General features: G+C 40.0%; 2 protein-coding genes across 3 annotated transcripts; both read left to right on the forward strand.

The window, feature by feature from the left end:
- The first annotated feature begins 346 nt into the window (after positions 1–346).
- atp6v1ab (ATPase H+ transporting V1 subunit Ab) lies at positions 347–5,105 on the forward strand. Its single transcript, XM_077735614.1, has 15 exons — positions 347–496; positions 1,316–1,413; positions 1,487–1,615; positions 1,691–1,905; positions 2,078–2,215; positions 2,281–2,432; positions 2,505–2,667; positions 2,929–3,037; positions 3,101–3,223; positions 3,307–3,421; positions 3,683–3,746; positions 3,813–4,016; positions 4,082–4,176; positions 4,294–4,465; positions 4,531–5,105. Exons 2-15 carry the CDS (start codon positions 1,332–1,334, stop codon positions 4,621–4,623), a joined length of 1,854 nt encoding a protein of 617 aa, XP_077591740.1. The 5' UTR covers positions 347–496; positions 1,316–1,331; the 3' UTR covers positions 4,624–5,105.
- Positions 5,106–5,378: 273 nt separating this feature from the next.
- Positions 5,379–12,781, forward strand: gramd1c (GRAM domain containing 1c). Of its 2 annotated transcripts, none has more exons than XM_077735613.1 (18): positions 5,379–5,558; positions 6,642–6,753; positions 7,175–7,298; positions 7,390–7,490; positions 7,563–7,658; positions 7,759–7,839; positions 9,865–9,983; positions 10,053–10,176; positions 10,242–10,374; positions 10,674–10,817; positions 10,911–11,029; positions 11,112–11,254; positions 11,331–11,434; positions 11,502–11,648; positions 11,715–11,781; positions 11,877–11,996; positions 12,079–12,184; positions 12,250–12,781. In XM_077735613.1, exons 2-18 carry the CDS (start codon positions 6,655–6,657, stop codon positions 12,316–12,318), a joined length of 1,896 nt encoding a protein of 631 aa, XP_077591739.1. In that variant the 5' UTR covers positions 5,379–5,558; positions 6,642–6,654; the 3' UTR covers positions 12,319–12,781. The 2 variants fall into 2 exon arrangements, with proteins under 2 accessions (XP_077591739.1, XP_077591738.1); XM_077735612.1 differs by having other exon boundaries at positions 5,381–5,558; positions 11,499–11,648.
- The last annotated feature ends 45 nt before the right edge of the window (positions 12,782–12,826 follow it).

Here is a 12,826-nt window from a genome sequence, read left to right on the forward strand (position 1 = left end):
ATACTGTAGTATTCGAATTATATTATCATTTTTTGCAAGTCTTCCATTATTTATAATGCATAATTGCCTATAACTTATCCTAGCATTATATTTTTTCTTAACTAATGTTAAAGGAAATACAACTCTTCTATTCTAGCAGAAAACAATTCTTGTCTAATACATTGCCATTGAAAACAAAAAGAACAAAAACAGGACAACATTGTATTTTTCTTATGTTATATGGTAGTAAAACGCAATTGGACATTTATTAGAATAGATAATAAATTCCTAAATCACATTTGGTCAATGTGGAGGAAAATAAATATGAATAAAGCGAATTATTTTGTTAATTCACTGTAGGTATTTCCGGGGAGGATCCAAAATGGTGGCTTGCGCAGCAGTAGCTTCCGCTTAGTGAATGAAGTCAGCTGACCTCAGTCTGCTGCTGTCACGCACCACAGCGCTCATCGTTTTCTCTCGAAGCAAGACAGCAAAACCACAGCTTCGTGACCTCACGGTGAGACTAGTATATTCTTTTAACCGCCACGCGTTCTTTAAACACCCCAGTGTACCCATTTTTATGTCTATTTACAATTGCTTGGTTTAAGACTGGTAACCCATTGCACCAAAATGCCGGAGATCCGCAGGCCAATATAGTCTCACGTCGTGACAATGTAACCAAATACCCCCAATAATTCCACTGTAACATTACATCTAATCAAAATTGACTTAACAGTTTCCTTTTGCTCGTAATTACATTGAATGACACGGTGACTATTAGCATGCGTAAAAGGGAGCAGATGCGCTAAAGACGATTCTCCCTATCATAACGGTATTCCTGCAAAATCTTACCAATTCGCTGCGTTTCACGGGTTAACACGTTTATGTAAGATTTTAATTCACACCAGGAGCCTAGAATCGTGCCACTAACATGCAACATTCTCAACACAATATTTACCTGCGCCCACTCACACTGTCCTTTTAACCGCTAGGTGACCAGTCAGAATACTTAAACGCATTTTAACCACATTAAAGCATTATGTTATTACATATAATTCTGTTCCCTACTCACAGTTCAAGTGTTCACTCATATTTTCCACTTCCCCATCTATCCAGTCAGTCATGTGCCACCGTCACATGATCATGAAATATCACTTCATGTTACCATCAGTTTTGTGGAATGCGCAAACGATTCTAAAAACGCATTCACACAGCAGCGAGCTGGTCAATATTTCACATTAAATGAATCAAGCAGACCTTTATCAGTCAAAACAAGCTCCGTTATCTTGCTATTGTTTGAGCTTGTCAAGAATCAGTGAAAATCTTGTCCTTCCAGTTAAAATCCAGTCAAGATGGACACATCCAAGCTGCCCAAAATCCGGGATGAGGACCGGGAAAGCCAGTTCGGATACGTGCACGGAGTCTCCGGACCAGGTTAGTACTTCTCCACACACACATTGTCACCATTCATCATCTTTCTAAAGGTCTTCCTTCTTCACTCTTACAGTGGTGACGGCCACCGCCATGGCGGGGGCGGCCATGTACGAGCTGGTCCGCGTGGGTCACAGCGAGTTGGTGGGCGAGATCATCCGACTGGAGGGAGACATGGCCACCATCCAAGTCTATGAGGAGACATGTATCCTCTTTTAGACAACTTATACTTAACCTTCAAGTAGGAATATGTATCTATTTTCCTGAGCCAGCCTCCCAGCCGGTGTGTCCGTCGGTGATCCGGTGTTGCGGACCGGGAAGCCCCTTTCCGTGGAGCTGGGGCCTGGCATCATGGGGTCCATTTTTGATGGAATCCAGCGGCCCCTGAAGGACATCAACGACATGACGCAGAGTATTTACATCCCGAGAGGAGTCAATATTGGATCCCTCAATAGAGATATTAAATGGGAGTTCTCGCCTGTTAACAGTCTGCGGGTATGTAGCATGAGAGTGGACATAACACATTTTATTTTTCATTGCCCATTGTTAATATGTGCAAGCCACACCAATGCAAAAAAAAACAATCTAATAGAGAGAGTTTAATATCTAAGTCCTGTTTAATATCTAAGTGCTGTTTCATATATATTTTTTTTCGATCAATTTTTAGGTTGGCAGTCACATTACAGGTGGAGACATCTACGGAGGGGTCTTTGAAAATTCCCTGATTAAGCACAAGATTATGCTCCCACCCAAAAACCGAGGCACTGTAACCTATGTGGCTCCCCCGGGACACTATGACCTCTCTGTGAGTCCCAACTTTATTCCTCTTTACCCCTTTAAGTTTCTTCACATTGCCACTTGCTTCGCCAGGATGTCGTGATGGAGCTGGAATTTGAAGGCGTGAAGGAAAAGTTCACCATGGTCCAAGTGTGGCCCGTCAGACAAGTGCGACCAGTCACGGAGAAGCTCCCAGCCAATCATCCGCTACTCACCGGACAGAGAGTCTTGGATGCCCTTTTCCCGTTAGCATTTTAGCACTTTTTCGCTCTGTAATTTTATTATTATTATTTAAATCTTTTCTTCTTCTGTGGTAGGTGCGTCCAGGGAGGAACCACCGCCATCCCCGGTGCTTTCGGCTGCGGGAAAACTGTCATCTCGCAGTCGCTTTCCAAGTACTCCAACAGTGATGTCATCGTTTACGTCGGCTGCGGGGAACGTGGGAATGAAATGTCTGAAGTGCTGCGGGATTTCCCTGAGGTGGAAAATCAAACTAATTTCCTACTTTTTACAATATGATGCGCTTTAGATGTTCCTTAACACTCATTTGAATACATCTATTAGATTTACCGTTGACATAAATTGGTCCAAATCCACTTTTCACTTAAAAAAAAGGACAGTAAATATTCTCTTTAAAATTAATTTGACTTTTATGTTCATTTATTCATTTTAAATGTACTTATTTTTTTAGTTTCAATTGCATTTTCAGTTAAAGAGCCACGTCATAATTTTTGTGTACAGCTGACCATGGAGGTGGACGGTAAGACGGAGAGCATCATGAAGCGAACTGCACTGGTGGCCAATACCTCCAACATGCCCGTAGCTGCCCGAGAAGCCTCCATTTACACAGGTAACATACTGCCATTGGACTCCTTTTTCCTCACATTAACGTGCTTTTCCACCATCTGGGTAGGAATCACGCTGTCCGAATACTTCCGAGACATGGGCTACAACGTCAGCATGATGGCCGACTCCACTTCCCGATGGGCCGAAGCCCTCCGCGAGATTTCCGGACGTCTGGCCGAGATGCCCGCCGGTGGGTGATGTCACCAAAATGGCCCCCATTGGTGAAGCCTCTTAGTCAATGTGATGCCAAATGTATGGTGTCTGTTTGTATAGATAGCGGCTACCCAGCCTACCTGGGAGCCCGTCTGGCGTCCTTCTATGAACGGGCCGGACGGGTTAAGTGTCTGGGTAACCCTGAGAGGGAAGGCAGTGTCAGTATTGTTGGAGCGTGAGTATTGGCAGCCATTTTAGCTTCCTTATATGACTCATTTTTCCATTAGTGACCATTTTTACTCTGAAAAGAATTCAAAAGTTTTTGCTAAGTCTTAGTTTCCAACATTTGTGGTACAAAGTGATTTTTAGGCTAGTTTTATTCCTGCAAAATTGATGTTGTTATGAACGCATTTATGCTAACAAGCTGAAGTTAGCCGTGCCAAGGAGCTCAAATATTAGCTTGAACTGAGTGTTCCATTTATCTATTTGTTTACAGTGTGTCGCCCCCTGGCGGTGACTTCTCTGACCCCGTGACCTCAGCCACGCTTGGCATCGTCCAGGTAAGGAAAGCACAGTCGTTGGCTGGCTTGGCGCTTTTATTGATGTGGAGTCTTGCGCTATTTTAGGTATTTTGGGGTCTGGACAAGAAGCTAGCTCAGAGGAAACATTTCCCCTCGGTCAACTGGCTCATCAGTTACAGCAAGTACACACGCGCACTTGACGAGTACTACGACAAGCACTTTGCCGAGTTCGTGCCACTGCGTACCAAAGCCAAGGAGATCCTCCAGGAGGAGGAAGACTTGGCCGAGATCGTGCAGCTTGTCGGGAAGGTAAATTGTCGCCGGTTAAAAACGGCAGTCGGTTACTCGGTTACTCAACAAACTGGATGCTGCAGGCGTCTTTGGCGGAAACGGACAAGATCACTTTGGAAGTGGCCAAGCTGATTAAAGACGACTTTCTGCAGCAGAATGGCTATACGCCTTATGATAGGTAATTTCACCATTAGCTACATTTGCTAAGCTAACTAGTGCATTGATAATGTTGTGTCCAATTTACATATTGTTGAGGCATTTTTTAAAGAGAAAATACTGTGTGTCCCTTTGGTAGGTTTTGTCCTTTCTACAAGACAGTAGGAATCCTGTCCAACATGATCGCCTTTTACGACATGTCACGCCACGCGGTGGAAACAACAGCACAGAGCGACAACAAGATTACTTGGGCCATGATCCGAGAGCATCTGGGAGAGATTCTTTACAGGATCAGCTCCATGAAATTTAAGGTTTGGATTCTAATTGCCATTTTGCGCTATTTCACCAGTGTTCAACATTGTGTGTGTCAACACAGGACCCGGTGAAGGATGGCGAGGCCAAGATTAAGGGCGAGTATGCGCAGCTTCTGGAGGACATGCAGAACGCTTTCCGTACTTTGGAAGAATAGATGTTTTGTTTTTCTCCTTTTTTTGTTGTTGTTAGTCTTGGAAACACCACATTCCACCTTTCTTGCTTCCCTGTATGTGTGTGTGTGCAAATTATGGAGGTCAAAGAGAAAAAGATGTACTGTATTTGTGATGATTTTGTGCCTCTAGTCAGCGCACTCTGGGTCCGGATCTTCTGCATGATCTTGAATTTTCGTGTGTCCCTTTTTTGTTTACATTGTCATCGTATGTGTGCGTGGTTGCCGTTCTCCATTTTTTCATACACTATCATCTCTGTACAGAAGAATTATGAACAAATATGTAATGAAATTAGTTTATTTATTGGAGCATTTTTGACGTAATTGTGCCGTCGTCTTTGTTTTTATGCTCGTACGCGTGTGTTTGTGTGGTGTACATTTGCCGCGTGGATGTTAGTACGAGTCTGATGCCTTCCAAGCAAATAAATGGTTGGGGTTGGAAAAAGAAACAAAAGACAAAGGAAAAACTTGGCCTTTTCTTGGGTGCTGTCTAACTGGTATCACTGCATGTCACAAATAACTTAAAGATGTGGTGATTATATGCTTTTCAGTCTGTGAGAAAGTCTTAAATGGGGATAAAAAACGTCAAAAATATATATAGTTTTGTATAATTGTTTAATGTAACAGCTGTATATCAATTTGCAAAGTATAAGGAAAATATATACGTTGGTATAGTCCACGGCCCGCAGGTTTGAACACCCCCGCCTAGCCATAATGGATTCGTCCACAATTGTCTCATTAAGACCAATCAGCAGTCAGGAAGGCAACTGCACCCTTAAAAGTTTGACATACACTTGCAAACTTGACAAAACACTTGATAAAGCACCAGTGTGGAAGCTTTGCCCAAACAAAGCAGAAAAGAGCGTTTTAAATTAAGATTGTGAATCTCGGCACGCCATCCTGGGTACTCTACGAGTCAGGTAATTTGTTATTATGACAATTTTTCATGTTATCACGGTGTTTTTTAATTATATTTTAATTCCAGTACTTTGTAAGAAGGAGATTTAGCAGCAAAAATGTCGTTTTTCGAAGCAGAGTCTGACAAAATGTGTTATTGTTTCATTTAACGATGTAAAACGAGGTCAAATTGTTTGAAATTGTTTTAAAAATGGCGGCACAGATCAGAGGAAAATTGTAAATAACTACGTTTGAACAGTTTTTAAGCTTACAAATATTATTATTATTATACTTTGTGTATATTTTTGATTAAACACGAACATAAATAATTATCAAATATTTAGAATACCTTTTAAAACAATAGCTACTAAAATACACTAGCTAGCAAGAGCTATGAACTTTTTTTTCGTTTTCAATAAATCTTTATTCAAAACGTTAGGGTGAACAAACATTAATTAAGCACAAGCTGCGTTCTTTTTTCAGTGGTCAGTCATTGAGTATGAAATTTAGCCAAATTTGAAAACAAAGATAATAACAAATCAATCTATGACAGGTGGATAGCCCAATTAAACATTTTCAATCAGTAGTTGACTTTGGAGTTAATAAAATTATTCAAGATGTGAGCCTACCCTCAAAATAAATGGTCAATATTTTCATCATGCAATGAAGTACTCCAATCTGCTTTTTAAGATTGCTCCATTACTTGTCGCTAGACAGACTTCATTTGCCAAAGTATTTTTAATCAAAAAGCCCTAATGGCAGTCTGCTTGCAATAGCTGTTTTAGTTATCTATTTTTCAAATGGGGCACTACACCAGCCATGCACAACCATGTTTGAAAGTTTAAAAAATTTATGGTTTGTGCATGCGCGTGTGTGTGTTAGTATATTTTCATGAAGTCAGACCGGTTCTAATGAGTTCCCTGAGGGCCCACGGAGATGTTTGATGACATTCACTTTAGAGCTCATTACACAGAAGTGTCCAAGTTCGCATTTGAGAACACAAACGAGGAGCTTAGAGCTGTCAAAACAAAAACTCTTCCAACTGATACATTTTACACTTCTTCAATAAATCTGGGATTTTATTTTTTTTATTTGTACTTGTCCAGCGAGCCAGAGCAGATGGACCAGGGGTCAAACCAGGTCGGCGAGGAAGATGACACCACAGACGAGACCACGTCACTGTTGGAGGATGATCATTCTATTGAGGAAGACATGGAGGTAATGACAAAAGACAAAAAATAGACTGGAGAAAATATTTTTTTCTTGAATGGAGTCACAATTAACTTTTATGATTGTTTCTACTGGTTCCCGAGGGGAAAAATAATCTCTTAAATGACTACCGTGTTTTCACAACTAAAAGGCGCACTGTATTATAAGGTGCACCTTCAATGAATTTAACATTTATTTTTTTTCTCAAATATAAAGCACACTGGATTATAATGTCTATTTTGGAGAAAATTTAAGACTTAAATGCTCCTTAGTTGTAAAAATACATTATTTTGATCACCAAGTATCCTAATTTAATTTAAAACTATTTAATTTCATCCACATGTAATATTAGATAATTTAGCTAATAGATCTTCAGGCATGTACCACATGAAAAGTAACTTCAAATTGTGAAAATAACACTATCTTTCAGAGCTCAGACAACACAACAAACTGTATCGGCCCACCCGCACCCCCTGTCCCAACCTACAAGCAGAGACGTGAGGAGTTCCGGAAGTTATTCAAAGACCTGGCCAATTCTGATTTACTTTTACTTGGTGAGTTTTTTTTTTAGGAGGGCTTCCCATCTGGGTGCTATCTAGTCAGCACATTACCATGTTTTTGTTCATGTTGTGTTTCCCCTCCCAGACTACCCATGTGCTCTCCAGCGAGACATCCTCCTACAGGGACGCCTCTACCTCACCCACAACTACCTGTGTTTCTACAGCAATGTCTTCCGTGGCACTAAGGTAATGAGATGCGAGGACCAACACACTTGAAATGCATCACGGTAATGTCAACTTGCAATTGACAATCTGTAGATAAGAGTGGCCCTCAAAGACATCAGCCATATGGGCAGGGAGAAAACAGCAAGGCTAATACCCAACGCCATCCAGTTCTGCACCAGCAAGGAGAAGGTGCGGCCATTTTTATCTTTATATCTTTATTTTTCATAGTGAGCTGATGCAAATATGTCTCCTAACAGTCTTTTTTTTTTTTCGTCCCATACACAAACAGCTGTTCTTCACTTCTTTCTCGGCTAGAGAGAAAAGTTACAATGGGATTTTCCGCCTGTGGCAGAATGCCTTGCTGAACAAGGTAATACACACAACAGCCTATTTGTCTTCTACAGTCGTCATGGTACTGTACCTGAGCTTTAAAAATTTCAAAACATAAACTTTAAAGCTTAAAAAATAATTAAAACCCTTTTAGAATGATCAAATTAGCCCAATTTTTGAAACACAAAAAGATAATCTTTAAAATATATTTAGCTATTAAATTAAATAAAAAATGGCTGCATTTTTGGGTTTATGTAATCCAAATTAAACGGTAAGTATGAGTACTAAAAAGGCTGGTGCACTATCAAAACATAGCAGGTTAAGCTAGTTTGATAGTGTTTTTGTTACATTGACAATTCCTGGTTGTCACCTTAAATGACAGTTGTCTCCCGACTTTTCAGCCAACATGTGACTTTACCCTGACCGATAGAACTGGCTGGAGTTATCTCATCGGCCCAAAGTCCGAATGAGACAACTCCAGCTGGAGTGTACAGGCTTTGGTGCTTATCGGGGCTTTTGCAACCTGCAGCAGAAACGGTGAGGTGTATGTGTATGTTAATTCTACAGTATTTAGCCTATAATTTTTAAATTCATATTAACAGTAAATAATCTGCAGCCTTCACTATTTTGTAATATTTAAATGTTATATTTTGGTATTATTTGAATGTATTTATTTAAATTTTGCCAATGGGGAGGGATATTAGTTGTCAAATGTCATTTATGGGTGACAGAAAATCGATGTAAATTTTATTTTAGAAATAAACATGATTTTTTTTTCGGGCCACATAAAGTAAACTTTGTGGCCTCGATGTGGGCCGCGTGCCGCATTTTTGACACCAACCAAAAAAATCTCATTGGTATAGAACTGTTTTTAAAAAATGGTATTATTTTGTAGGGTAGACTAAAAAGCTCATCCCTTTGCATTTGTGTTGTATTTACATGTTAGGTGGGACAAAGTTGACGGTTATTTCGTCATTTTTCGCAGTAACAGGTTCGCCCACATTGGTCTGTGTTAGTATAGATTAGGAAACAAAAAACGTCCTCTGCAAAAGTTCATTAAGGTCCTTTTTGACTTTCGAAGGTGAGCAGCGAGGTGTTTGTTTTGAATATGACACATATTTCAAACTATTCAAATGGCGACATTATTTGATGTTTTACTCTTTTTGAGATGAATTGAAGCGAGTGAAGTGGGCGGGGCGTCTTTACTTCCGTGAAGTAAGCAACATGTTTTGTGTGCAGTTTTTTCTCTCTCTTCCATTTCATACCTTGACCGCCTGTTGAAAAGTCAACCGCAGAGGTATGACCTCTTGCAAGTAAGCCTTTTAAAAACGCGTTTTAATTGTCTTTATTGTTGTTTTTAAGAGTCGAACGTTCAAGAGAATGGTGTTACTTACACGTGCCGTGGTGCGTTTAGGGACTAGTAGTTACAACTGAGAATTTTGAGTTACGCTGGGTGTACAAACTACAATTAAAACTGAAATTACTCGATACATTTCGGACTTTGTGAAATATACGAAATTATGGAATTGCTGCGTTTTTGTTTTAGGGAAAATCCTAGACAGTAATTTGTACGAGTGTATAATTTCGACTGGAAAAAACGTTACTATAAGTAAATGCAGTAATTATTTATATTATGCAACTGCGTGAGTGTTTAAAACTGACAACTTGCACTGTTGTCTGTCAAAGTCTGAATGATCAGACTGATTATAATCGCACATTGTCATCTTAAAATGTATTGTAATACTCCTGAAACAACTCTTATCACTAGTCTGACTGTCTGTGTTAATGATAAGTGTCATCCTATTTCCCCCTTATATTTTTTTCCTCAAACTCACTGTACGTATGTTAAAAGACAGCCTAAACATTATGATCAGTTACATTTTAAAATTCCATTTATATTGCTATTTTCCTCTTGTTTTACTGCTATCGGTCTCCACTGGAAACTGGAATAAACAATGTAAATAATACACACAAACCCGTCTCTTGGTTACACACAGCTTGCTGCTTCTTTTCAAAATAATAGACTGTGAACTACCTAAATAACCAACTTTTCTTCCAATTCCAGACGCTGACCAACGCAGAGGTTTGGCAGATGGTCAAGCAGCACTATGGAAATGACCTGGGACTGAGCCATGAAGAGATGGAGAGCACCCAGTATCACTCAGACATAAGTAGGCAGAGCAGGTGAGTGCATACTCTCCCAAAATATTGTTAAGACTTTAAAAATGAGGTAAAATGACCATCCATTTGAAGCCTGACTGCAAAATCCGTTGGCGATGATGGCGGTTTGCCAAAATTCGATCGAATGCCCTCCGTTCGACTTCCCGGACTAGAGCTGCCGTCCCTGGATAGCGAAGAAATTGCTTCTACTTTAGAGGTAATGCAACGACGTAATCCCTCAAGTATTCTTTCAAATGACAATTTTGTGGGGTCACCCAACAGGAGGAGCGCCGTCAACAGCTACCGTCCCGCCGCAGTCCCTTTCCGGGATCGGAGCCGTTCCTCCGCCATTCGTCACCGTCCCAAGAAAATGACCGAGTGTCTCAGGGGACCGGATCGGAGAGTGTGGAAGAAGGTACTCCTTTTTAAATAAATTGTGTAAAATGATGACATTTAGATGTGTGAGTGTTAGGGATACTGAGGTAAACAAAAGATGGTGGCTAGAATTCTGGTTTAAATCTACAGGAAAATTAGCAAAATCACAATTAGACTTTAATGTCTCAGTATAACATTTTAACAGACTTCAATAGGAATATATTGTCAGAATTCTGAGAACTTTTAGAATAGTCAGAATCTTTTGGCTCTAACTGCTCTTCCATTAATTCAACGTCTTTTTAGTAATTAAAAAAAACAATGACAACATTGTCTATCTAGTGGAGGAGCGAATTGGACTGCCTCAAGAACAGGGTCGCCTGTACCTCAACAAGGTCTTCCACATGAGCGCCAGTCGGATGTTCGACCTGCTTTTCACCGAATCCGCTTTCATCCGCCACTTCATGAATGTTCGCAAGATAACCAGTTAGTTCCTCTCCCAAACCACTGTTGCCTTCTGGCCAAATACAAAGTAAAAATGGAACTAGAGTCAACTTAGAAAATCTGTGTCCTTTTCAGATCCCCAATTTATGCCATGGCAAAATGACTCTACAGGGGACATGAAGAGAAGTCTCAATTACACTATAACCATCAGTAACCCTTTAATTGGCAAATTCTCCACGGCAACAGAAAATCAGGTGCTTATACATACAAGTTTTAATGCCATCCATACAAATCAGTTCATTTTTTTTCTTCCTAACAATCCTGTTTGTTTTTCAGATATTATACAAAGAGTCACGAGAGGGGGAGTATTACCTGGTAGATTCAGAGGTCTATACGCACGATGTCCCCTATCATGACTACTTCTACACGCAGAATCGCTACCAAATCAAAAGTCACAGCAAGCGAAAGTGTCGACTCAAGTAATGAGAGACAAAAGTACTCGTGTATGTGACTGGGTGACATTTTAAAATTGCTATGTGGCTGTTTTCCCACTAGGGTTTACACGGATGTGAAGTACAAAAAGCAGCCGTGGGGCCTGGTGAAGTCCTTCATCACTAAGAACTCCTGGAGTGGCATTGAAGATTATTTTCGACAACTGGGTAAGCTATTTTTAATGCAGTTAATATGTCCACGACTTAAGGTTTTGCACACTTTTGTAACTAGAAGCTGAGCTTTTGGAGGAAGAGGCCGAAATCAACCCGGGAGTGACGGAAGCTGGTCAGCGGCGGAGACGGAGGACACCCAGTCGGACGTTGCCGGAGCCTAGAAAGCATCATGGGCAAAAGCCTGAATTACATCAAGAAGGCAAAATGGGTATGACATCATCCATATGTTTTTCAATGTAGGTCTGTTGAGCTTTTTCACTTCCTTGTGGTTCAGGCCCGTCGGAGATGAACAACCCGTATGGATGGAATATCTCGGCCATAGTAGCCGCAATGAGTTTAATGTAAGACAATGAGCACATATTTTGTTGCAATTGGAGTATTTTTTTTTCTTTTGGGTGAGTGGTCTAATTTGGTGTATGTACTTTTTAAATTTCAGTCTTCTCATCCTTACTGTGTTAAACGTGGGCTTATTTGTCAAGTTATGGGCAATGGAGGACGTAGCCCATCGCATGTACTTGACCACAAAGCATCGTCTTAGAGAAAGGACTGAGGCTAGGTTTGTATTGTAGTAAGCCCCAAATAGACTGTATATTTTACATGTAAATACATAACTATTTTTACATTGTTTTTAAATACAGCATGGTGTCAGAGTTTGCTTCCAAGCAGTTTTCACCATTCAGGAGCAGAGAGGAGGCGGAGCTTCTCAAGACTGTACTTCAGGACTCGATTAATCTTTTAGCACAGGTAATAGAAATTGAAAACATCAATGTAAATAATAATAATTAAACACTACTTCTCTCTCTTCAAAGCTTCGACGCTCTCTAACTCTGCTGCAAGAGAACTTTGCAGCGGCGAATCTTACCGCTGCTCCTCAGTGACATGAAATGGGTGTTATTGTAGCCATTTCATGTTTTTATTGTGTTGACTGACCTCTTGCAATGTGCCTTCTGTGTGCATCACACAGTGTAAATATTTTATTTTTTATTTTATCATCAGAATGTGATTATTTAGTCCTTTTGTTTACAAGTTTGCACATTTTTAATTTTTTTTTGCACAACGGTAAAGAACCCAGATTGTGTTTTTATAAATTTCTTAGAGTAAGTTAGATCATTGCAGCCTTGTTTTTATGTTTTTCTGCACATTTAGCCCACTCTTTTGTTCAAGGTTTTGCTGTACAGTGCACGTCATCAATGCATATTTTTGCTGAACACTTGCGGGTACATTTTCCATTTTATGTTTACATTGCTGCCTTCACTGTTGTCATTTTGGCTACTTTGGTGCACTTGCAACAATCAATATATTATGTTTTGAATTCCAAATAAATTCATTTTTAAATATGAATCAAGTTGCAATACGTTGCAATTATTATTTTTGAACTCTTTTACA

The sequence above is a fragment of the Stigmatopora nigra genome, chromosome 16 (genome assembly GCF_051989575.1).
Source record: "Stigmatopora nigra isolate UIUO_SnigA chromosome 16, RoL_Snig_1.1, whole genome shotgun sequence".
Taxonomy (NCBI): domain Eukaryota; kingdom Metazoa; phylum Chordata; class Actinopteri; order Syngnathiformes; family Syngnathidae; genus Stigmatopora; species Stigmatopora nigra.